This window comes from Rhinolophus ferrumequinum, chromosome 8, assembly GCF_004115265.2.
Source record: "Rhinolophus ferrumequinum isolate MPI-CBG mRhiFer1 chromosome 8, mRhiFer1_v1.p, whole genome shotgun sequence".
Taxonomy (NCBI): Eukaryota; Metazoa; Chordata; class Mammalia; order Chiroptera; family Rhinolophidae; genus Rhinolophus; species Rhinolophus ferrumequinum.
The window spans coordinates 85,447,441-85,474,478 of NC_046291.1; the positions used below are offsets into that span (position 1 = coordinate 85,447,441).

At 44.8% G+C, this 27,038-nt stretch overlaps 1 protein-coding gene across 1 annotated transcript in view; it reads right to left on the bottom strand.

Moving 5' to 3' along the window:
* GPR39 (G protein-coupled receptor 39) overlaps positions 1-25,422 on the bottom strand; it is a 198,285-nt gene extending 172,863 nt beyond the window's left edge. The window contains exon 1 of the mRNA XM_033111652.1: positions 24,280-25,422. Coding sequence (XP_032967543.1) covers positions 24,280-25,135 — 856 coding nt within the window. The 5' untranslated portion in view covers positions 25,136-25,422. The remainder of the gene's footprint in view (positions 1-24,279) is intronic.
* Positions 25,423-27,038: the final 1,616 nt, after the last annotated feature.

Consider the following 27,038-nt stretch of genomic DNA (forward strand, 5'->3'; position numbering starts at 1 on the left):
ATAAAAAGTGCTCTATCCTCCTTCCTTGACAAATACACCTTCATAATGACAAAAATTCTCAGATATTTAAAGTTATGATTTTTATATGACTGAAAGTTGAAAAATGTCAGAGATGAATGCATTTGTTGATCATTACACATGTCTGAGTGTTCTGTTAATACTCCAGCAATGGTGAACGAGTTATGCAATAAAAACATAAATAATTCATAAATGATTATACATTTGTTTCACAAAATGTATTTATCTAGCCTTGGTTCAGCAAAAGTGCTAGTTATGTTGTTAAAAATCAAGTGCTGTAAAGTGTATCCTATTGACAATACTGATTTAAAAGATTAAAAAATACAATGAGATTGTATTTAGTGTATAAAATTGGAACATATTTTCCATCAAAAATTACAGTAATATAAAATCTCAAATTTTTCTATTAAAATTAGAAAGCAAAATATTAATTATATCGAATACATACCAACAATTCATATTGGGGTAATGTAAATAAAGCTGTCTTTAATTTATTTTTTAATCTAAATTAAATCTTATTAAACATTTTTTTTAAATAAGATTACCCCTCGTGGTAGCACCCATGCCTTTCCAGTTGCCAGTGTAAACAGTCAATTATCACTTAAACCTACAGAGTTCAGAATGATACGAAATTTTTAATATTGAAAAATGTTCCTTAGTTACCATGTACAGCTGTTGGGAATCCATGAGTACCTCTGGAATCACAAATTGGAACAAGAAAAGAAGCAAGAAAATGAGCGCTCAGCACTACTGGGAAACCAACATTCATTTTATGAGAATCTAATGCTCCTCTGCTATTTGAGAAGAAGTTGACAAGATAATTAGTTGTGTTTTTTTTCCTCTTACCTAAGCACTTGTGCCACTCAAATCTTCCCTTGTATACCAAAGCAGCAACTGACTGCCATTTGCAGTGGTTTAACCCAAAAACTTTCACGACAATCAGACGTGCTTACTTTTTGTTTCAAGGACACACCCAGGGCCAGAGACGTGGGGAAGCAGGTCCCTGGGGCCTGAGCAGTGTTAATCTTAGTCAGGAGAACAGATGTTTCAAGTCGCGGGTAGCGAATGAGATTCCGAGTGGCAGAACATCTGTGTGTTTGCTGAGTGTGTGTGTGTGTGTGTGTGTGTGTGTGTGAGAGAGAGATGCAGGGCCATCAAAAGCACAGCTCAGGGCTGGAGCCCCTCAGGCCCAGACATAAGGACCAACCTGCAGCATCTCCACGCCACGTGGAGTGAGCCTGAGACGGGACGGGGGCGGGGATCTCCACTTGTCTTGACGGGTTCCAGACACCACGTGTCTCTAAGAGGATGCGCAATCACCGTTCTGAGTGCAATTTTAGTGTTTCAAGATTCATATTTTTCTATTTCTTCTACCCGACTATTTCACCTGCTTTCCAACTGAACAATCACGATCCGTTCCAGCAGAGAAGGAAAAAGTGGTTGGGTTGGACTTACTAAAAGCTGGTAATTTAGTCTTCAATGTGTGGCCTTTCTGACTTGCAAGGGCAATTACGACTCCACAGGCTTTGTGCCTTTACACGGACTTTTAAACCCAGTCTCTGCATAAGAGATCACTCCACCACGAAGGAGAAACACCATCCAAGGAGGTGATATGGGGATTGAAGCAAAATAATCTCAAGAAGCAGGTGAAATTCATAAATTTGAGTCATAGCACATGGTAAAATGTTCTGCTGAAGAATCTCCTAGGGCCAAACTTTGGAGAATCTGAGTCTTAGATCATTAAAAAAAAAAAAATCCTTTCAGGAGGTTATTGACACCTCCTCCCCCCCACACACATACCCCCTAATAAATCCTAGTCACATGTAAATTTAAATTAAACAAGTTGCTTTCCTTTCAACACTTAGCACAACACCGAATTACAGAAATGGAAGCTTGGAGCTGATAAAGAAGAGGAAGAAAAAAAGTGAGTAATTCAGGTGTATTACTCCATTTATTAGGGCCCTTCCAATGTACAACACCAACTCAGCATTTCACTGCACTGGTTTGTTAAGTACAGATGTCTCCCCGACTTGAAGAACATTCAAAGTCTTATTCTTCCTGATAGTCTCAGTTCCTTCCATGGTAGGCCCTCAGTAAATATTTGCTATCTGAAAAAAATGTACACGTGCATGAAAAGAAGGTCTCTCCTGGAAAATGAATCCAGTTTCTAAACCAAGAGTTTATAAACTAACTTTTGGAATGCAACATGTTTGTAAGCAGAAACCAGCCTGCCGTGACCACCATACCTCACAGGGCTTTGCCTGCTAGTTGCTTTTGCACACTTCTCATCTCCAGTACTGGAAGCACCTAGGGAGCACCGAGGGGGGATGGGCATTCCCCCTCACTATGGGCCTAGAGCATGAAACAAGAACGTCATACTTATTTTCGTCAAGAATCAAGGAATGAAGAATAGTAGCAGTCGTTCAAGGCAGGCTTCTTCTGAGCTATAGATAGGTCAACCTGCCTGGGATTTCAATTTAAATAGTAATTTCTGTTTGCTAAGGCCTTCACTCACATAGACAAAAAGCAGAAAACAGTCTTCTTCGGCAGGACAAAGGAAGGCAGGCCAAATGGAACGTTAGTCTAGAGCGCTCAGATGCCTCCTGGAGTTGCTAGAAGTCTGCCCTACACAGGGCACGTGTGTCTCCTATCTCCACTAACAAGAAAAAAATTCTGAGATGTGCTAAATTAAATTACAGCCGGCTGGAGGGTGGGAGGCAGAAACAAAGGAAGTTCTTTAGTTAGCAGCTACAGATGCTTCTCAACAAAAGACTGCCCACATTCCTGAAAGTATGTCAAAACTTTGAATCAACTTCCAGGCAGCTATTTCAGCTATTATCTAAAAACAATGGCTGACCACCAGACGCCACTGAATCCTGCTGACCCATGAATTTTTCAGGCTGTTGCCCACAACCAATCCAGAAGCAACAAGCACACATATCCAAAAACTGTCGCTCATGTTTTCCTACCCCCTTATCTAGAGCCAATGTAAATTCTTTCAAAACAACTTTACATCTTTCTTCCCCAAACTCATTGCATAAAAGAGCCTCGTCGATCCAAGGACGGCAGCCAAGTTTGTGTCCTCCACCTAGCCCTGCTGCTGGTGGTTTAGACCTGGCCCTTACCCTGGCTAGCATTTTGTTCCATAGACCCTTTCTTCCAGAACAACTTACGGTTTCCAGGGTTTTTGTGTAACATCATCCTGGTGGCAGCTGTAACTGAGCCACCCTCGTCTCTTTTTATTTTTATTTTTTAATGAAAACCCTACCATTAACTTTTTAAATCCCAAAGGCTAAAACAATTTCACACCAGAGTATGCTCTAGAACCCTTTAGCTGTGCTCACCCTTAATTCCTTCCTTCTCACTGACCCTAACATCAGTGGTTGTTAAGCTCCGTTAACTGGTGGCTCTTTCTTGTGTCCATTGAGTCATTAATCCAGGCACTGGGTTGGCACTTACTTGCCCACTCTTGGAACTCAAATTAATGCCAAGGGCATCTCCAATTGTTATTCCCCTTTCCTCTCTCAATTTATCACCCAGCTCACCACGCCTCTCCGCTAAAAAGCAGTCCATGCCTGTCAGTTCACATCCCTAAGAAGGGACAAGAAGAGGACTAGAACCCGGCAGCCAAGCTCCAGGGTCTATGATCTCCACTGCACACCCTCTTGGCCCAGTCTAGCCACAAACCACCGCTCATGCTATGGTGGGGCAGATGGAAAAGGTTTTTCAGACCTTTCTGCCACATCAGTACTCACTGCAATTAATCACTGTCAGAAAACTGTCCCTGGCCCTTTGCCCAACATGCCTTCTAATGGTAGTACGAGCAAGGAAAGGACTCTGCCCTGGGAGGAGGCTGGGGTTTGTGACCAGCGCAGTGGGACTCTGAGCTGTTTTTCTAAAAGCAGGGCCGAGCTTCAGGAAGTTGCCTGCTGTCCACAAACCTTTCTGACCAGCGTTCTGTAGCCACGAGATGATGGGGAGGAAGGGCATAAGCGGGCTCCACGCTTTGATGCAGCCCGCAGACCCTGGCCACGCCTCTTGAACTCCATTTCCTTTGCAGACAAATATGTGAAACAGCCTGGTGTAGCACCGCAGGAAGTGGGACACCTGGCGACCTGAAGATGGCACGTGCTGTATCTAGTGATGTTCAAATTCTTTAAAAAACAAACAAACAAATAGTGGCCCAAGCAAACAAAACTTATTCTGGCCACCTCTAGACGGTGTGTTGTCAGATCTGCTTGAGGACTTAGGAAAATGGATGAGCACTCTGGGATTTTTTAAAAAATCACAGTTCTCTTCAGTGCCACCTAAGCCTGTATCAGAATAAATCCACTTCAGGAATGAGCCCCCAAACAACTATCTGAAGCAAATTAAAGTGTTTTTCCCAAACTATCCTTTTTTCTGGAAGGTATTCAATCAAAATATTCCTTTGCAACTTTCTGTTCTCTCTCTAAGTAGTAGCATTTTGCTCTACGGAAAAGATAAGGACTGTCTCAAACCTATCCAAAGCACCTAGTTTCCCTGTGACAAAATTCCCACCATTGTCAAGTAGAGCCGTGTCTGAGCCACCTGCACAGTACAACTCTATTTTCAACAAAGCTGCTAAAGTAATCTGTCCTCCTTCATAGCCATTGCCAAGAGCCTGTTGGCATATGGCCTCCATGTGTCTGAAAAGCTATTTCTACCCACAGTACCTTTATTTTGAGCTGCGCATTAGCCTGTCATCAAGACACTGTCGCAAAAAAAAAAAAAAAAAAAAAAAAAAGTGGCCACGCACCTTTGGTTTTCTCTTGATTTTTAAAAATAAACGAGGGTCTTGACTACATTATGATTTTCCGGGTTTAATGGCTTATTTGGATGAAATTTCACATTGCATGCTTATTACAAATAGCCAGGTGAAGCGTGAAGATGAATCATGATTGCAATTTGGCCTCCCAGATTATTTACGCTGGAAAAATGGAAAGCTGCATCACGGGGGAATATTCTTATGAATGTTATTATAGATGGCATCATGGCTATAGCCCAGCATTTTGGCATTTGGCACTAATCACTGATGTGCCACATGTCAAAAAAACTAAATATATACATGCTCAGTGCTACATATTAATGTGCCTTCAGAGGAAAGCAGGGGAACTCCTGACAAGCATGGAGCAAGGAAATGAGCAATTGCACGCATGTTTTTCTCTTCTCTCCAGTGTGTGGGCACTCTGTGCCCTTAGGATGTGAGAGAAGGGCAGGGAGAATGACTAACGGGTGATTCAGAACTAAGTCAGGCTTCCAACATGAAACAATGATCAGGTACATTGGGGCCGAAGGTACCAGTCTACTAACTTTTTCTTTAAAGACACAGATAGTAAATATTTTTGGCTTTACAGGGCTACATAGTCCCTGTCAGATATTCTTTTTTTTTTTTCCCTATAATTCTTTAGTAATAGAAAAACCACTCTTACATTACAGTTATCACGAGCTGCACAGAGACAGGCCTTGCCGGCATGTAGTCTGATGACTCCTAGCCTAAGTAAATTAAGTGTTATCTGCCGGGGACCTCAGGCCAACAGGGCATGAAAAACTCATGAAAGCAGCTGAGGATCCTTTCATATGAGTCAGAGCTATGGCCTGAGTGTACATAAGCCCAGATTATACATGACTAGTTGGCCATTGCGTATCTGTTTGTCTCCATCCCTTTACTACAACCATGATCCTGGCCAGAAACTGAAAATGCCCCTTCGGATGAAGCTCAGATGCTGCCCTGACTGCTGCAGCACACCCATCCCTCCCCCGGACCCCCGACACTGCCTGGTACACCAAGCTCTCCGTATATGGAGATACAGCTTATGACAACAGCTAATAACCTCCTCATAACACTTCCTGCTTCGTGAAACACTTGTACCAGCATTGTCTCATTCAAGTTTCAATTGCAGCCAGACAGAAAGGCTCTTAAAGGTCAACTATGTTGTCCAAGGTCTCACTACTAGGAAGAGGCAAACAGAACTTGAATCTCCCTTCACCTGTCCATCTTCCTTCTCTGAGGGCTTGCAGTTTCCTGAAGTCAAGACATGCCTTATGCTTCTCTGCAGCCCTCCCAGACAGAGCCTGAGAACTGTGGGCCCCGCACATGATGGCTGCTCAGTAATACCTTGGTTTGACTTAGAGACGAAGCCCAGGTGTGCAGGCTGACAAGACACTGAAGACCATGAGGTCCAAGGTGGGAAAGGAGAGTGAGGCAGCTCACCATCACTCACAGGCCCAGACACACTCTTTCAGTCACAAAACCCAAGGAGGCCATGCTGGGAGGAGCCACACCTCACACTTCATGGTCTCCTCCAATACCCTCACCCCGCCCCCATCACATACACTCTCTGCAGCTCTCTTCCCCAGCCCGGTGCCCTGAGCATCCAGGGACTATGGTGCAAAGCAACACTTTTCAAATGGTGGGTCAAGACTTATCAGTTCATAAACTCAATTTAGTGGCTCAAGGCTGGCATTTTTATTAATGAAATGAATACAAAACACCCAAATGCATTTCGCATTCTAAGGTAAAGATAGGGGAATATTGTTCCGTGAAACTGTCGTTTGCTGTGTGGGCGGGGTATGTACACTGTATTACAATATAAAAGTTCAAGCAATTCTAAAGCGGCAATACCACACGCTCTAGAGCCCATGTGCCCAGCGTCAAATCCACTTCTGCCACTTAACTGCTGTGTTACCTTAGGCAAGTTCCTTAAACTCTCTGTATTTTCATTTGCTTATTTGTAGAGTCAATAAGTATACCATCGTAGAGGGTTTTTGTGAGAATTCAATGAGTGAATATATAAAAGGCTCTTAGCACCTGACACATAGAAACACTCAATAAACTAAAACTTCAGCTACTACGATTAGTACTCACGATCATTGACATAACACTGCTGCAGGGTAAGGGGACACACTTCTGTTATTCCATCTGAACGACGGAAACTGAGGCAGAGAGAGATGGGCAAAGCAGAGAGCCAAAGCACAACCCAGAGTTTCTACCTCTTTGCTACCCACAAGGCAACACTTTCCCATATCACTGAAGCTTCTTCCAGCCCCGGGGGCTCTTTACTAAGCTTAATATAATTACACATATTACCTGCTACCAACATTTCCCCACTTTGTGATGAGAATTGATGAGACACTGTCTCCGCAGTGCTTAGAGCACTTCACAGACAAGTGCAGCATAAATTCAGAATGTCATTTTAATGTTCTCATTATTATTAAAATGGGCAAAATGGAGAGAACATGATTTCAGTGACTCAAGTTTCAATGGGCACGGGGAATGTGGATTCTGGGAACAGTTGGTTTCCATGGCGCCTACATCTCCAATCAACTGGCACGACATCAGTAATGTAACTTTGTTTATTTCACAATGAAAGTCATGTTTCCCTCCCCAGGCAGAGTTTTTGGGTTTTGGGAAGTAAAGCTCGGCTTGATGACAGTCTTCCCAAAATTCATTTTGCTACATCAATTGCCACGGCCAATAGTGTCCTGGTCTTACTGGTGCGTCAAGAAAACACCATGTTTCCCATCTAGAATGGCTGCCAGGGCCTGGAGCTGGTCTTGCTCTTCCAGTAACTTCTCACAGAACAAAGGTCAAAGGCAAACAATCTCAGAAATGTAGAGACCTCAGGGAGCTTCAGAATCTAAACCTCTCCATCTGGGAAGAGAACATAGCCAGAGCCACCTGAGAATGTTCCACAGGCCCCTTACGGCCATCAGGAATCACCTTTCCTGGGTTGCCATGTTTACGCTGTGAAAAGGAACTTAAAACATTATTGTATTGCATCAGGCAATGATACATGATGGAATGAAATGTAAATGTCCATACATATTTACAATAAAAAGGAGACTTCACAGACATTCTACTCCACGGAAGGCTTAAGACTAGAACCCAGATCCCCTTTCATGTTATTGCTATGGAGACTGTGGAGACAAACTCCTCAAGGGTACTCCCTTCATGCTCCCTCAAAGAAAAAAAGCTGAGATTGGCTCAAGATGATGTATCAGTAGTCTAGCAAGGACTAAAACTAAGTTCTCTTGAGTCCTCAAGCAGAATTCTTTCTGTATCATGACAAGAGCACTATAGGTAACTAGATTTTATTAAGGACTTACTCCATGCCAGGTACTGCACTGGAGCCTCAACACAGGCTTCAAGGCCTTCCCCTGGATGCTCAAACCAACCTTTGGGGTCAGAGGGCATCCAATGGGGAGATAATGAAACTGAAGTTCTAAACTGCTTTGCCCAGGGTCTGTGAGTGATACAAAGGGGATTGAAACATATGCTTTTTGAGCTATTCTACAGCATTTCTTTGTAGGGGAAGGGACTATGATCACATACCACATTAAATTTGTACTGGCACCTCTTTGCCACCTGTCGTAGGCTGAAAAAATTAACACCCAAAATATAAGGTCCTAATCCCTAGAATCTGTAAATGTTACCTTATAAGGAAAAGGTGTCTTTGTGTATATGATGTAAGTAAGGATTTTGAGATGGAGAGATTATCCTACATTAACAGCACGGGCCCTAAATTGCGTCAGACGTATCTTCATAAGAGGAGGGCAAAAGGAGACGTGATGCACACAGAGGAGAAGGGGATATGAAGACAGAGCAGGGAGATTTGAAGCTACGAGACTTGGAGACTGGAGTGATGCAGCCACAAGCCAAGGAATGCTGCTGGCAGCCACCAGAAAGCAGAAGAGGCAAGGGAGGGCTTCTCCCTCAGAGCCTCCTGAGGGTGTGCGGCCCTGCTGTCACCTGGATTCCGGCCCAACGGAACAGATTTCAGACTTCTGCTCTCCAGAACTGTGACAGCAGCCACTTCTGTTGTTTTAAGCCAAGTTCATGGTAATTGGTTCCTGCAGACACCACTCTTGCCGTCACTCACATCACTTAGGACAGAGTCCTTACATCCTTACGGCCACATCCACTGTGAAGCCTGTACGGGTCATGTTCTCTGCACCTATTCTCAGTGCCATTCGCTCACATCAGGCTCCACAGGGAAGGCTCAAAGTGCGTGTGACATCCACTCCGGAGTCACCACCAGGAGAAGAGACTGAGAAGCTACTGTGGGGAGCAGCTTCTCAACCTGCAGGGAGAGAACACAGCGCTTACCTCCCCCAGTGATAAGAATGGAGCTGATATAAAAATCAATGATTAATCAGAGTTTCAACATAAAACTCAAACATTTTCTAAAAAAAAAAAAAGAGAGAGAGAAAAAAAACTCTTCACAAATAATTTTTTGTTTCTTTAAAAATGTTTTGAATTTTCAGAAGGCAAAGAATGTACCTCGTTTATTCCCTATTTTAAGTGGGAAATATTCTTGACATCAAATGGGGGATGTCACATCTGAAACAAGGATATGAAGACATAACCGGAAAATGCCAGAGGAGGCACAGAGCACCTCTGACCTGGAGCCAGGCCGCAGACCTTCATTCTCCAGGTCAGGGTTCAAACAGAAACTGGTTTGGTGATGATGAAAAGCCACAGTCCAGTATCTAATCAGTGACCTGGGTGAATGAGTCAGGTTCCCAGGCAGGAAATATGCCCGGTGGATTTGGCATTAACCAGCCTCCCGAAAGCTGCATTCTGAGAGAGGGGACTGCTGCTGGCCCCTTCCCTCCTCCCTCTAACTGGCTCACGCACTAAGACCTGATGCCCTAAGGCCTGAATCCTATCACTAAGGACTCAGCAAGAGACAGGAGGTACAGAGAGGGACTCACACAAGAACAAAGTGGGAGGGAAGTCTGCCTAGAGCAAATCAGCTCAACAAGGATGACAGTAATAGCCAAGCTCCATAAGGCCCCTGCGGGGGCTCTGCTGTTTCTGTTCCTGGCTCTGTCACCTCCTTTTCTGGGCACAGCATCAATTCTCCTGTGGGCACCATGGCTCTCACTGCATGGAGTCTTGCTGACACTGTCCATCACGCTGCCCTACTCTCAGCCTCACCACCGAGTGGACACACCTCAACGTTTCCAACAAGAGCATCACCCCTGGGAATCTGACCCCGAATGGAATGACAACAAAGATGAGCGAATGTCTGAAGATGATATCTCCTTGATGATGGCTCCCATGCAGGCTGTCCCCAAATTTCTTCCCCCTAGATCCCTGAGCAATCTGGCTCTTTAGCCTTTCATCTGACTCTGTGAGACACTTCTTATACTTCCAGAAAATTCCGTGTTTCTTCTTAATTAGTGAAGATCGGGTTTTGTGGCTTTCAGTCAAAGAACCTTGGCACAGCCACCAAATTCAAGGTCTCCAGAGTCAGGCTCAGCTTTCCTTTCCAACTTCCTCTTACTCCATTCTCAGTCCTTGCCCCAGACTAGAATTACCTACAGAGCTAAAATAACACAGATGCCTAGGGCCACACCCTGAAGCTCTGGGTGTGAAAGGAGTGAGGCATGGTTTAGCATCCACAGATGATTCCAATATGTAGCAGGGTTGACAACTACCACCGCTGACGACCCTTCATGGCCAAACCTGTCGATTCACTGTCATCAGAGCCCATGACACCATACCATGTCCGCACCTGTACTCTTCACACTGCCCCCCCATACTCCCTGGCCATATTAGTCTTCTTGCTCTCCTCCTGCCATTTCTCTTCTGAAAAGCCTTCCATGGCTTCCCCTTACTTCCAATATATAGTCCGAATCCTTCAGACTAGTTATCCATTTCCTCCATACTTGACCCAATCTACATTTCCCATCTAGATCTACTATCCACTGCTCCCCTCTGGGTCCCCCACTCCAGTCCAGTTGTTCTAGTACCTATTATCTGGACATACACAGTTCATAGTACAAACAACAAAGCCCATTCCAGTTGAAACTGGAAATGAGGCTGTTTTTGTTTTTTTCACATAATCTCTAGGAGGGCCAGAGAATTGGGTACGCAACCAAGAATCACATCAGATTATCCCACCAGACTATGCCAATGGACTCCCTCCTGCAGAGGCACTACCAACACCTGGCCTAGGACGCTGCCCTTAGTTCTCCTGCGGTTGCTCTCTCTCAATGCTACTTTGTCATACACTGGCCCTGTCCCTAAGAAGGCACCATGTATCTGCTACTCCTTTCCATCACTCTCTTCCAAATGAGAGAGTCTTACACTAGTACAGATGACTGATGCAGCCCAGGTCACTTGCTGCACCCTAGCAGCAAGGAACACAGGGAAAGCAAGTTTCTGACCACTACTTTGGGGAAGCAGGATTCAAAGAGAGGAAAAGTCCCCAAATATAAAAGGGGTACTCAAAAGCTGCCAGGCAGCCTAAGAGCAAGACATTTGTACACCAGACTTGGCATCATGGTTTCCCTCCCCATCTTTCACCCTTAGCTGGATCACATTCTTTTTTTAACAGCCCATCTCTCTGCTTAGGGAATAACACTGACTTTGGGGTCAGCCCAAATTTCAATGCATTAAGACCTTGGACAATTCTGGAAAATGGCAATAATTCCCCCCTCGTGATAGTGATGTTATGAGGGATAGCAACGAACTATAAAGGCTGGCCCCTTGGCTGGCTGGTCCCACTGCTCTGCCAGCCTTGGCAGCAGAATCCTAGAGCAGAAGGAGCAACAAGAAGGATAATGAACAAAACAACTACTTCGAATGAAGGACCAAATGCCTCATTTTCTGGTCCCTGATAAGCCCCCTTGAATTTTCATAGAACATGAGAAGGGGAAGCCTCATCCAAACTTCACAGAGATTGAATTGTACCACTCTGCCAATGGTGGCTTGGAGCCAGGTTTAAATTTCTTTTTAAAAATCAAGTAATTTATAGTTTCTTATGCCCAAATGTCATAGAGCAAATTCCCACCTGTAACAACGACACAGCAAGCTAGTCATAGTTCTTATTATATATGGTGAGTCTCGTCATTCCCGATTCATCCTTTTCTAATCTTTTTGAGTTAAAGAATGTCCTCCAAGTGTTGCAGATCAGGGCTTCTCACAATTGTTGCATGCGTCGGAATCACAGGGACCTGTTACAGTGCAGATTCTCATTCAGTACGTACAGTTTAGCATTCCCCCGGCGATGCTACTGGTGCTGATCCATGGACCACACTGTGAATATCAAGATGGCAGACGACATCTCTGGGGGAGATGAAGGCCAATTAACCACCTCATTCAAAATTCTGGAGTTTTGAATGTCACCAGTTGATGAAGTAACCAGTTTACTTCATAAACAGCAACGCTCCTCATCAAGGGTATTTGCAGGCTTCCTTCTGCAAAGGTCAACCTCTATACTTTGATGCCCCAACTAGAGAAATGTTAAGCTCCATGAAGAAGGGAACTAGCATCTTAATCTCTACAGTCCAAATGCTATCGTGCATATCTTAGGCTTTCATAAATACCTGATGAATGAAGCACGAAAATAAAATGCAAAGACCTGTTGGAGTGATTAGAGCAGGGCAAAGCCAGTCCAGGGAGGCTTCCTGGAGAACCTGGGCCTTCAAGAGACTCGATAATGAGGAAAGCCCCAGGCCCAAGTAGGAAAACAGCCTGCTTCTACATAAGCATCCTTCATACTCTGGAAAGCAACCTTCAGTTACCAAGGACTCCTGTTTTTCTCCTCTGTCAAGACAAACTTGAACTTGGAAAACAGTGATAACCCATCCGCTACCCTTTAAATATACAAAATATGCAGCTGTCATTTCTACATGATATTTAATCATTCAAAATTGCAGCATAAAGTAGATCCATAAATTTCCCAGAAAGCTTTGTTTCTGCTAGTATATCATGTCTTCCAAGGAATAACACATAAAGCCAGGGACCAAATGCCTTCAGCTCTGCCCAAACACTCTCTATGTAGTGTTTTATTTCTAAAATAAGCTGGATTTTTCTTCCCCTTCACTAGTGAAAGATGATGGCTTTCCTCTGTAAGTTCAATGAACCTCATCACTCTCAGCTGGACCTGACTCCCATTTCTGCATGACTTTAGTTTCATAACTAGTTAGACATTTAACAAGTACGATAGCAATTTGATGCTGGAGTCTTGCCTCCTGATCCCCGTCTGTCAGATTCTGGTAACACCACTCCCCAACTACCAGCCACCCTTGAAATGTGTAAAGCAGTGTGATGAGATGTCTAAAAAGCCTCTGGCTGTCAGAATAGCTCTTACACACGGTAAGTGTAAACAGGAAATTTTGTCAAGTTTCTCAATTGGCAGAAACCCTAACATCAGAAAATGCTAGAGCTTGTTAGCCCGAGACATCTCTCTTATTCATGCTTGCTTACAGCACGGGGGTTGGCATCCTCCCCCTCTTTTCCACTTGGAGCTAAATGATAAAAAATTTAGGCACTCTCACCTCTGGAGAAGAAGGCCCTGAGAAGCAGCAAAGCTGCCCAGGCATTCATTGATTCACCAAACATTTATTTGTCACCTACTAAGTGCCAGGCTATGAGGAAAAGAGCTACCAAAGGGATAATAACTAGATCGATGCATTACGGTCTTCCTCTTTAACAACTGAGGTATCCTGGATTTCAAAAACCTAGCTGGCAGGACACAAAGAGCAAATTCTGAAATCCCAAACAACAGTCTAAACGGCCAGAGAAAATTCCACGTTGCCCTGGAGCTCGGAAAACTTCCTAATCACCACGCACTTAGCAGGTGCTCACTAAATGGTCGGTGAATCAAGAAATGGCTGGTCCATGGGTGCAGTTCTTGGAAGGTGGGGCTTTTCAAAGAGAAGTTTCCAAAGATCGGGCCTTTCTTGGAAGATGTAACTAAGGCAGGACATATGTGTACCTTGCAACCACCCCCTTATCAGAGTTAAGAGAATGTATTCGTTTTCTACTGCTACATTAAAATAATACAAATTTAGTGGCTTCAAACAAGATCTATTTATTAGCTCACAGCTCTGCAGATCAGAACGCCAGGCACAGCATGGCTGGGATCTCTGCTCAGGATGTCAAGGTGTTGAGGCTTTAGGGGAATCCGCCTCTCAGCACATTGTGGTTCTCACTCCAGTACTGGCTCTCAGCTCCTAGGGGCTACAACCCCCACCAGTGGTCCCCTCAACCTCCAAAGCCAGCAACGGAGAATTTTTCCCCCATAATACCCCTCTTATGCTTTGAATCGCTGACTTCCCCTGTCTCTGACCGCTAGACCCAGATTTAAAGGATCATATGACTTGATGAAGCTCCCACAGAACACCTACCTAGTGTAAGGTCAACTGAATTAGTGCCTAAATTACTTCTGTAAAATCCCTTCACTGTAACACCTCGATTAGTGTTTGAATGAGTAAGTGGGAGCACGTGTGTGTACACACGGCTCAGGAATTTGGGGAGCCACCTCAGATTTCTACGTCATGCTAAAGTGACTTTCTGAGGATCAGAATTTGTATGGTTGCCCTCTTTTCCAGGAGCAGCAGCCACTGTAAAGGATTTCAACCCCTGGACCTACTAAACCGTGCACAGCCACTGCGTCCCCAGCCCTGGAGGTGAAGAAGAAGTGTGAGCATACAAGGTCCCTGATCTCAGGAAGCTCCAAGGATAGTCAGGGAGACAACGTCTGTGCACCCATCTGAGAAATGACAAAGATGGCTCATCATTTGTGGGAAAAACAGTGTAGGAAGGCTTCGAGGAAGAAGTGGGGACTTGAAATTATCACTGAGGAAGGAGCAGGCCATTGCACAATAGAGATAAGTTAGAGCTACTCTGACCAGTTCAGCTCCCTGGAGCTGCCTTCTGACCAGACTCCAAACAATACTGGGGCAGCTGGGGCTTTTGTGCTAGAAACACGAGGAGCTGAATGGAAGCAGAGGCACTCTCTGGCCAGGGAGGGCTTTGACAGCAGCAAGGCTTAGGAAAACCGAGCATCAGAGGTCGGGCTAATGGCAGGAGGAACTAACGGGCCTCAGCTGCTCAGCCAAAACGCGTCTCCATGTAGGGTTGTCTCTTTTTCACTCTGGGAACATGACCAGGACTGAATTTTGACTCAAATTACAAGGTCCAGGGGCAGCACCAAAATTCACCTGTGCTGCTTTACTTCTGAAAACCCTTCGGTGGATTCCAAGGAGAAATTTCAAGCCCTTGAGCTTTGGTCATGTCTGAACTGGCTGTGTGGTGGCAGAGCTGACCCAACGGGCTGAGCTCGTGATACACGAAAGGGAGAGTACAGAGCTAAGCAATCCTTATTCACCCTTCAAAAAGCCTGGCTTTCAAGACAACTACCTAGCTAAAGGGGTCAATAAATCCAGCATTTGGACTCAACAAAAGGTCCTCTGTACTAGGCAGTACCCGTTTTTGCCTTGCCTGAGCTGATAAGCCTCATGGCTCAAGCTTGTGGGCAATGGCTGCAAGTGAATGCAATTTAAGGGGGAAATAAACACATACTGGTTGAATATTTTCAAAATATTGCACCCACTGCATCCTCTATCCGTTACCCTGAGTACCCCCTTGTTAGCAAGTGGCAAAAGGGCCTGCTAAGCAATAATTTTTAGAGTTGTCTCCTTGCATTAACATCCTGTGAAACCGTTTAACAAGAATTGTTAAACACCACCCCAATCACTTTCATTTCACGGTTACTTCTGGCAGGTACACACGGTAAAAGCTGATATTCGGGAGCTGATTAACACAGACTTTTCCTTTGCTCAGGGGAGATAAAATCTTAAGTGTCCTCTATGATGGCTTGACTTTTCAGAGGCCTAGGAGGAATCAGATTCCTTTCCAAGAGAGTGTCTTTAGGTCGGAGTAGCCAGAAAATTTCTGAGGAATGATAACTTCTACAGAGAGGATCGCCCAAGGGAAAACAGACCATCATTTCCCAATTCCAAGCTGAGTCTCCTTCATTTATTGATTCAGTCAACAAACATTCATTGAACGTCAGCTGCGTGCCTGGCACTGTACTAGAATGGAGGTACAGTGTTAGGGAGCTAAATTCCCTCAAGGAATTAAAAGGAAGACAGGCATCAATCGAATGATCTCACAATAAAATGTAAAATTATAACTGGGAATCTTGTTTCAAGGGAGGATTAATCAAGTCGGAGAGGACAGGCCGGACATTCCAGGGTTGATCTAAAGATGATAACTTGGTGGAGGGGCTGGAAGGAGGCAGGCAGAGCACGGGGGGATGGGGAAAAGCATCCTGGGCTTTTCCCAGCATGTACTGAGGCCAGGGTGTAGGAGAGAGCCTAGCCACAGACCATGAGAGGAATTGAAGGGGGCCAGTGGGGCAGAGTCATGAGGGGTATTATGGACTGAAATGTGTCCCCCCCCACATTCATATGTTGAAGCCCCCAGTGTGACAGTATTTGGAGATAGGCCCTTCGGGGAGGGAATGAAGGTTAAATGAAGTTATAGGGTAGGGCCCGAATCCAACAGGACTGGTGTCCTTATCAGAAAAGGAAGAGATTTCTCTCTCGGAGTGTGCACAGAGGAAGGGCCATGCGAGGACTCGGGGAGAAGGCGGCTATCTGCAAACCCAGGAAGACGTCTCACTAGAAACCAACCCTGCCGGCACCTTAATCTCAGATTTCTAGCCTCCAGAACTGTGAGAAAATAAATGCCTGTTGTTGAAGCCACTCGGTCTGTGGTATTTTGTTATGTCAGTCCAAGCAGATTAACTTAAGGGGAGAACTTCTCTGGACAAAGTTGAAGAGGCAGCCGACCGTGCGGGGTCTTATGGTGAGGATTTTGACCCTTGACATAAGAGCCATTGGGAAGCCACGGACGGGCTTGGATTTGTTGGGTCGTGGATGGGGCCATCACTGAGCGCCCAGTGGCTGCAGCATGAAGAACAGCCTGGACAAGGCAAGAATAGATGCAGACATTCCTCCAGTGGTGACAAGTTTAGGTCCCTCACGTAGAGAGCAGACTCGCTGGATGCAAAGAAAGGTATTCCAGGAGCCTGAGCTCTTTGAAGGTCCTCAGAAAGGAAGGTGCCCACTAGAGAGGAGGGCTCAAGTGAGGCTGAACACATCTGTTTACAAAAACTTACAGCAGCAACGATGACCAGTCTTCTCTCCGGTGCTCAGTAAGTAGCCAAGGAATAGAGGTAGAGAGTCAGTTGGATTGTCCCAGGGTGGGAGACCAGCAGAGAAGGAGGGCAGAAGGAAAAGGCAGTAGAGATGGCAGTGTCATTCAACGGGTAGACCAGGGAACCTCGTCTACTGGGGCAGAATGGGGTTCCTTGATTCCCAATTCAATATTCTTCCTCTGTGCTGTCTCGGCTCACAAATGGCTTTTATTCTGAATGGTTTTAGCATTAATAAGCCGAATGCTTTGCTCAGCTGAGACCTCTGCTGCCTGGCTACACTTTGGCAGCCCCCATGAGGCATGCAACTTAGACAGATGAACAGACTTGCTAATGAATGGGGACTGGGACTCCAATATTCCCTTGCACGAGAACTATGCATCTCTCCAGCGCAGAAATGAAATCTTCGAGACAGCCTGATTATAAAAATAAAGCAGCATTATTATATTTGTCTGCCAGGCTGATCACAGGACACTTGCAATTTATGACAGATAGCACAAATAGAAAAACAAGCATGAAATACCACTTATTACAGCCACATGTATCTCAGTAAAGGGAAGAGAACACAGGCGATAGCCTGAATATTTGAGGCAAAACTTTTTTCCTGAAATAGCCAAACATTTGAGTCAAAATAATATACCAAATAAGTCACTAATTTAATTTTGGGAATATTTCCCTGAGAGACTGAATTGGCATATCCCTTTATACCACAGAGGAAACTTTTGCTAAGAAAAGTAATGAAATAAACATGATTATAAGACCAATATTTAAACTAATCCAACAACTATTTAAAAATTCTTCTGGCATTTTAGAAGCATTTAAAGGCATCCATTTCCATGTAATCAGTTGATATACACTAGGGTAGAGAGATTGATTTTTCAATTAATTTTATTTTGGGATGCAGAATTTCATGAAGTCAATGAACGGGAGCTGGAGAAACATATGAAACAGATGCCAAGCTCCTCACAATGGAAGGTCTAGCCGAATTAGACCAGTCAATCCCGAAAGAATGAAAAATTGACAAGAATGATGCCAGGACAAGTGCTTCAATGACGGTGATTCAAAGAGCAAAGACGAAGAGAAGGCCTTGGAAGAAAGCCCTCTATGTCACCTTGCTGAGAGAATCAGACACAAAGGCCATCACAGTTTCATCAGAAAAATTATGCCCTCAAAAAAGCCACACTTGTTTCATTCTGAAAAATTATTATAAGAATTAACATATAATTATAACTCATTTGATAAAATATAAGACAAATTTCTTTTCACTTTTGTTTTTCACAAGGAAGTCCCAGTCAAACCTCTTTTCATATGAGATGTTGGACTCCATTTTAAGGAACTAACTAAGAGTTCTTGTCACATGCTGACTGTCCCCAGATAAACAGGACTCACTATCAACATCTCAGTGCTTTTTCTCCCTCACCCATCTCTCCCCCATTTGCGCGCGCTCTCTCTCTCCATGGTGCAGGTACATACACACATGATTTAACATCTGACTCTGGGGTCAAAAACCTACAGCGTGGTATTCTGATCTCCTCCTTCCTGGCCCACCCCAACTTTCTTTTTGAAGTAGTCCAGTTATAGCAGCAACTCTCAACCTTTTTTTTCCATCCAAGTACACATGATGAGCAGCCAAAACGGCTCAGTTGAGAGAGTGTAAGAGTGAAGATCAAATATACATGAATGGATGATGTCCACATTCAAGGTTGTCCCCCATGAGCTCCCCAAATCGACGTGTAATTCCTGCCACTACATGCAATTGCTTCCCTTTCCCTCCAACTCTGGAGAGCAAATCAGGATGCAAAAGACTGTAATTATTCTAGAGTCCTGAGTCTTCTATGATGTTTCTTTAATTTCATAATTTCACAATTATCTATAAGACATTTTTTTTGTAACTACAGTTGACAGCCAATCACTGCCGCACAGATCTCCAGGAAGTAGCTGTGACCTAGTTCTCATCAGTTCATGTTCTTGAAGGTTATTAATTAAAACTACAGTTTACTTCTTTTATTTTTTAGCACTTTACTAGAAATTTTAATAAATGTAATTAAGCATTCTTGATCAATTTAACTTTTTAATTTTGTATGTATACTCTAAGGTGAATTAATATGTGTCACACATACACAAGTTGATAATATTCTGTACAGATTTTCCACCAGCTATAAACCAGGGAATTTTGATGCTTCAGGTAGCCCAAGTTTATTGCTACGGCAATAACTAAATGTTGTTTTTATTGATGACTGACTTTTCTTTTAACTCAATGACATCACCTTTCTGAGTTTGTCTTCTGATAGTCCCATATCTTTCTCACTGACATTTCTGTTTCACCATCTACTCTCTGTCCCTTGGACATATATTTAAGTTCTTGAAACTGTTGCATCTCTGATAAAATGGAACTGAATCTGGCGCCCTCATCAATGAGTGGATATGAGCATAACTGTCTTGCACAGAGACTATGTTCAGTAAATTGTGACTATTATTATTGCTCATTAGCATTTTCTCTTAATATTTACTTCTGTAAATGCTCAATATTCTTTTATATTTTAATCTTTAAAGAGACTGCTTTAGTTAGATCGCTATAGCTGTTACAATGTTACCACAAATGTAGCAACTTAAAACGACATATATTTATTATCTTCTGCAGGTCAGATGTCCAAAATTGGTTTTATTGAGCTAATATCAGTGGATTAGCAGGGTTGTATTCCTATCTGGAGGTCCTAGGGGGAAATCTATTTCCTTACCTTGTCCAGCTTCTAGAAACCAGCTTCTAGAGACTTACATTTTTCTTTCTTTCCTTCCCTCCCTCCCTCCCTCTCTCCGTCCCTCCCTCCCTCGCTCTTTCCCTTCCTCCCTCTCTCTCTCTTTCTCTCTCTCTCTCTTTCTCTCTCTCTCTTTCTTTCTTAATAACTGATAGTTTGTAGCTCTTCTTCCTCTTCACCTTTTTCATCCATCCCCCAAACCCCCTCTCCTCTAACAATGATCAGTTTGTTTGTTCTCTGTTCCTCTGAGTCTGTTACTGTTTTGTTTGTTCATTTATTTGTTCTTTAGATTCCAAATATAAGCGAGATCATCAGGCATTTGTCTTTCTCTGTCTGACTTACTCCACTCAGCACAATACCCTCAAGGTCCACCCATGTTGTTGCAAACAGCAAGATTTCATTCTTTTTATGGCTGAGTAAAATTCTATTTATATGCTCATATGTACCACATCCATTCATCTATCTATGGACACCTAGGTTGCTTCTATGTCTTAGCTATTGAAAACAATGCTGCAGTGAACATAGTGGTGTATATATCTTTTCAAATTATTGTTTTCATTTTCTTTGAAGTGGAATTGCTGCGTTGTATGGTAGTTCTATTTTTAATTTTTTTCAGGAACCTCCATACTCTTTTCCACAGTGGCTGCACCAATTTACAACCCCAACAGAAAAATACAGTATACTTCTTTTAAACTACTATTGCTTCCACTTTGAGTTGGTGACATCTAAGAGCAAGCCGCATGGGCAACGACACAAATATTGGCGTCCATGGACCTGGATGCCGCATGCACTGAAAACAGCTCCAAGGGAGAGTTGAGAAAGATTAAGATGGAAGGTCTGGAGAAGACTGTTGAAAAGAAGGCCCATTTTGCATAGCCTCAACAACTGTAGAATAAAAAGCCAAATGCATCAGTTGCTTTCTCCAGAAGAGGCAGATATCCTGACCAGCAACCTATTCTGTCATCAGACAAGTATTACTATGACCATATTAGCCATAACCTTGCAAAAGGTAATAAGTCTAGCACTAATTTCTTATTGAGCTGCCAAGAGTTATGAAGAGACACTCGTGTTTCCAGAAATGTACACTTTTATGTTATTTTTGTTTTCTCCTGCAAATTGCTTGAGAGCTAGGAGGCATCCCAGCATCTCTTTCTCTCCCAGAGTTCCCAATTTGTTTTCATTATTCACCAGCCCAGCACCTCAACTAGACTGAGAACCAGTTGCAAAAGATGTAGGAAGGAAATTAATATTTTCTACATAGACTTCCTTATCTCGGGTAGATTTATGAATTTTGTTTCTGTTATGCAGAAGTTAGCATTCTTACAACAAGGGGGGAAATCCTTAATTGTTTTTTTATTGCCTCAAGAGCTCCAAAGACATCTTGTGCTATGTCATCATTTACATTTCACATTAAATGCAAAGTGTTTGAAATGAACAAATATTTGTTTTAATTTGATACATCTGTTAGCTGAAATGCTAAAACGACAGCTAACTCCCTATATTAAATTCAGCAATTTGTAAACAATTTATATATTCATTTGTTCTGGGTTAAAAATGCCCCAAAGCTTAAGTTTTATGAAACCCACAAAGTAAATTGCATTGTATTAATCTGATGGATGCAGGCCATGATTTCTTCCTCTTCACTCCATTAATTTATTTCCTAATTTGAGTTAATTAGTGAGGTTCCTATTTTTAAAAGCTCTTTAAATTCACTGGGAGAGTGGCACATTTACAAGAATTGCTTTGCAAATCTACTGCAGAGGAAACGGGCTAAATACAAACGGTAAATTTCTCCGAGACATTATCATACTTTGAGCACCTGATTGCCACTCAACAATCTTTATGCCTGGAACACAGTGGGTGATGAATACTTCGTTGTTACAAGAAAGAGGGAGAGAACTAGAAGTAAGGAAGGAGAGCAGCTTCAAGAACAAACTCATTCCAGACGATAATTGTGTGAGCTATCTTCAAGGTTCTATTCATCTCTAAATAAAAGCTGTGGCATTCTGATTTTATGCTTCAAAATGGAGACTGACTTTAAGTTGGAACAATATCCCGCGGGAGGAAAAGAGACATCTATGCAGGGAAAAACAAAAAGTCACAGAGGCTGGTCCAATAGAGAACAAAGAGAAATCAATAATCAATTACTTTTCCTTGGTTCAACTCAGCCATAATATTACTAAATTAGAGTAGGAGGTAGGTGCCCTGAACTCAAAAAAAAAAAAGGGGATAGGGGAAGGAAATTCATTCATACTGAGGTATAAACTACTGCTAAAAGTTTAAGATATGCTTAAGGGTGTTTGGGAGAAGAGAGAACTAGCCTTTCCACAAATGTTCACGCGTTAAGCAACTGCAATGTTCATTCATTCCTTGAATATTTTGGGCAGTAGCCATTTATTTGGTTGAGAGAGAGAGAGTTGCGTTATGGACCCTTCCAAAGTCTCCAGAGAAAGTTGTCTTCTTACTCCAACTTCCAGAAAGGCTGGCCCTGGGAGGCAGCAACACCACCAGCCTAATCTAGGTAGCACCTTCCTTGGCAAAGTCCTGCTTTATTTCATTTTTCCCTTCACCAGGAGCCTCTGAAAGCCACAGACAGCCAATCATTTCCCTTCCCTGAGAAGCAAAGAGAGAATCTGGGAGCTACACTTACAAGCTGTGATCAAACAATACAGTGAATGTTTAAATTAAAAAAATTGTTACAGTAAAAGACACATTGCCATTAATCCCCCTCAAAACACTCCCCCTCTCTTCGAACACACTTGTCCCATCATTCTTGCCACTTTCTGAAGCAGTTCTGGAAGTCCTCCTTCATGAGTGTCTCTACTTCATCCTGCATCATGACAAAGCTCCGTGTCACACATCACTTCTGGCACGGCAATTTCTGTCAAATAAAAACATTACGGTGTGTCCTCATCTATCTTATTCACCAGATCTGGCACCATGAGACTTCTGGCTCTTCCCCAAAGTCATAATGATTCAGGACATCCAGTCAGCCAAGACAGCGCAGCTAAAGACACTCATGAAAGAGGACTTCCAGAACTGCTTCAGAAAGGGGCAAGAATGATGGGATGAGTGTGTTCGAAGCGAGAGGGTGTATTTTTGGGGGGATTAATGGCAATGCGTCTTTTACTGTAATAGTTTTTTTTTTTTATTTAAACATTCACCATATTGTTTGATCATACCTCGTATGTACATTTGAACTAGGTCTTCTCTTCTGTAAGCCTCAAGTTCCTCCTCTATGAAATGGAAATGGAAATCACCTAATACAGCCCCTGATGCAAAGGAGGCATCCAGAAATTACAAACTCCCTCCTTTCATTTTGCACAGACACAAAGTCAAGTCAGTTGTATGAACACACCAGAAGCCAGAGTCAGGACTGGGACAAGACTAGGCTCTTTCCATCTCTTCAATTGCCTTCAATTTTCTTTTCATGTCAAACTCTTGGTCCTGGAACCTGTTACTCAGGTTTCCCACACCAAAACAAACAGTACCATGATTTATTCCTTCTCCTGACTCCACACTGAAAAGGGGAGAGGGCAGAGGAGAAACATTTGTTACATCCACTCCCCTGTGACACTGACACACCCACATCTTTTTCTTGTTTCTGCTAAAAAAAATATTTTTTAAAAGCTTCTCTCACACAAACATTGTGTCTCCATTGAAGCCCCATCTCTCAGAGGGCAGCAACCAGACCCCTCTTTTGAAGGCTTGGGGGTCTGCAGATGGTGGGCTCCTTCCTTCCTGACAGAAGGGCCTGACTTTAAATATTTGCATCACAACAAAATTTGGAAAATGAAGAGCTTTCTCTCCATGGGAATTGGGTATTTTGGATGATCAGTCAAGTCCCAGGAATCTGTGAAGCCAGATTTTCTCAATCACACAAACATGAGGTGGCCCTGCCATGTTTCTCTGCTCAGATAAGGGACAGAACGACCACAGCAGAAACTCAGGCCTCACCCTGGGGAGAGCTGTCTGAGAGCTGCAGTTTCTGAAGATTAGGTAGATCACTCTGGGGAAATGAAACAGCAGCTTGGAGAGTGTGTGTTCTAACAGCCTTGCTTCTCCAAAGGAGAAGAAAAACAGACAGACAAACAAACAAACAAAAACAAAATCTAACTGCCTGAGAAGCGTTCTCCAAGGTAAAGGCGGGCTCAATACATCCACAGTACTTAGCCTTTCTCGAAGGACTTCCACCTCTTCCTCGTTACCTAATTTGACCCACCCCTTTCCCTGTATTATTATCCCCATTTTACCCGAGATATTGTGAGTCGCTGGAGGTCCCAAAGGTGCTATTCTGGAATATACCCAGACCTTCTGACTTCTGGTCTAGTGCTCTTTTCACCATAACCTTAATCCTCAAAACAGACAGAAGAAACAATCAGAGACTCAGATCAATGCCTGTTCTGCCTCAAGAACTTAAGTTTACACTTTGAAGGCAAGAGGTCAGTGTTAAGAAGGCCACAGGGAGTCGCCCGGTGGGGTGGGGGTGGGGTGTGCTCCCAGGCTGCCCTCCACCCAGGACTCACTCAGGAAGAGTATGGTCTGCCTCCGGGCTGCCCGGCTCTCCTGGCTCTCGGACTTCCTCAGCTGCTCCTGCTGCCCCTTGCAGTCCAGGGTGCCCTGCTTGCTCCTCTTGAGCACCTGCATCATATTCCAGCACATGAAGGTCACGGTAACCAGGACCACGAGGTAGACCACAAAGGCGCTGAAGATGCTGGACTGGAACACAGTCCAGTGGCTGGAGAGGCTGGTACAGATGGACATGTTGGAGGTCTCTGGTTGCTCGTGGTGGCGGGTGAGCGAGTGGTTGCAAGAGAGACCCCGGTGACTGTGCACGTGCACCAGGGGGTACTCAATTCCCATGGCAAAAAGCAAAGGCAGTGCCACCAGGGCGGAGGTGATCCAGACGAAGCCAATCAGCAGCTTCACCTGGCAGGGCCCCGACATGGCCTTATACCGGAAGGGGTGGCAGATGGCGACATAGCGCTCGAAGCTGAGCGTAAGCACGTGCAACAACGTGGCGTAGCTGCAGGTCTCGAAGAGGAAATTGTGAAGCTTACAGGACAGGGTGTAGCTGGGCGTTGTCAGGGGGTTCCAGATGATGCTGTAGAACTCCATGGGCATGCCAATGAGGAAGACCAGGATGTCCGAGCAGGCCAGACTCACCATGTGATCTGTCACCTCCTTCTGCAAGTAACCTTTCTTCTGCAGCACCTGGGTGACCCGAATGGTGACACTGTTCCCCAGGATGCCCATCACGAAGATGACCAGGTTCACCAGGATGAGGCTGATTTTGATCCAGGTGGCCACCTCGAATTCAGGGACGTGGCTGTGATCGATAACATTGGAGCAGTCGCTGCCGAGGCCTCCGGGGGAAGCCATCAGGAAGAAAGCCACAAGCCACCAGGACCCAAGATCTTCTCAACGTGTCTCCTCTCCGTGGAGCCCAGAGTTCTTGGCTACAACTCAGCAGGGTTTTTTCTCACTGGTGCTTACCTGGAAAAGGTAACTTAGTACTTCAGGTGCTTTCATAGAAACTTCCTGGAGCAGCCCAACCTGGCAGAGGCCCGGGAGGTGCCTAGGGGTGGAGTTTTGGGGCGTGTGTAAGAGTGAGGCGGGGAGAGCACGAAGGAAGGAGGTTCTAAGCTCCTGGCAGGCAGGGAGCCCCACAGCCCTTCTCTGTGCCCCAGGAGCGCTTCGCCCTGCAGCCCTCCGCTCCCGCTCCCCTCCCGGCACTTGTCTGCCCCAACCCACCCTCCAGGAGCAACCTCTTGGGCGCTGCTGGAGGCTGGTTGGTCAGAGATTACTTATTAACCACCGCTAACTGTTCTCAGCGGCCGTCTGCTCAGATCTTGGCTCGGGAGCACCGAGCCGGCGGCGGTGGCCCCACCTCCCCCGCCGCCCACGACGCGACCGCCCAGCCAGCGGTGGCCGGCTGCCCAGACGCGCATCCCTGGAGTCAGAGCCGGGGGGGGGGGGGGGGGGGGGGGGGGGGGGAAGTTGGAGTGCGCTCCCGGGCTTGGCGTCCAGGACCGCGGCTGGGAAAGACAAACTTCCCTTCTCCTGCCCTGCCCCCACTGCCACAGCTGCACTGGGGTTCCTTCCAAAGTTTGGCCACCACCTGTTTAGGTGCGGCTGGACCCTGGCGCCCGCCTCAGTCGCTGGCCAGTTGGCCGGGTCGCCCTTGGAGGAGGCAGCAAGCGCTCGCCTCCTTAGTGCCCTGCCTCCTCCTTCCAGCCCTGGGGTGTTTGCAGTGAATCGCTGGGCTGAGCGCTGCCTGCAGCCGCTGTCTCAGGAAGTCCGCCCAAAGCAAGCTAGTAATTCTAAAAGCCTGCATTTTCATGTCCCGCACGTGGCTCTACCTCGCCTTCCTGCTGAGGGATTCTAGGAGGGCTGGGTTCCTCCTTTCAGTTTCACCCCACAGCTCAGGCCCTTCTCCCGACAGCAGCGGGAAGTCTTTAATTGGGGGCATGTATATGGATAAGGATGCCACAGTGGTCCAGGATGCCGCCGCTGGGGATCGCGTCCACCGGAGGGAGTACAGCCAGGAAGTCAAGGATAGCAGAATTAGGTTGCGGGGCAGTGCCTACAGGGCCACAGAGTGAAAATGGCATTAAGGATCGCGACATTTTCCCTCTCTTCAGAGAGAGGAAAACCTCTGATAGGCCCATTTTCATCTTCTATTTCCAAAATCGTAGGGAGTGGTGGGGAGAGAAGTAGGGAGACTGTCCTATGCGTTGCAGAACGCTTAACACGTCCCCTTTCCCCCATTGTTATAGCTAAAATGTCTGCAGACGTTGTCTTAGGGGGCAAATGGGCTCAGGTGGAGAACCACCGCCTTGAAGAAATAAAATAGATCCCTATGATCTGTCCATGGTAGGGGCCTTGCGTGAGGCCTATGCTAAAAAAACAGTCCTTAAATGATCAAAACCACGCCCCCCCTCGTGATGTGACCGTTGTAAAGATGAAGACACTGGGGTGCCCAAGGATAGGTGCTTCCCCAAGGCCCTAATACAGTGAGTGAGAGACTTGAAATTAATCCAGACTGTCAAACCCTGAGTCTGCACTCCTGACAGGGAGGGAATTCTGGGAGCACAGTGGGTGCTCAGGAAACGAGTCCTGAATGATGCACAAAAAGATATAGGGACTGTATTCTGAACCCAACCCTAGACACATGGTCTGAGGACATCAGGGAAAAAAAAATTTTTTTCCTCTTTCTTGTTTGTTCTCTCTGTTAAATTACAAGCTCCAAGATCAAGAACTATATCTTTTCCCTCTCTGACAC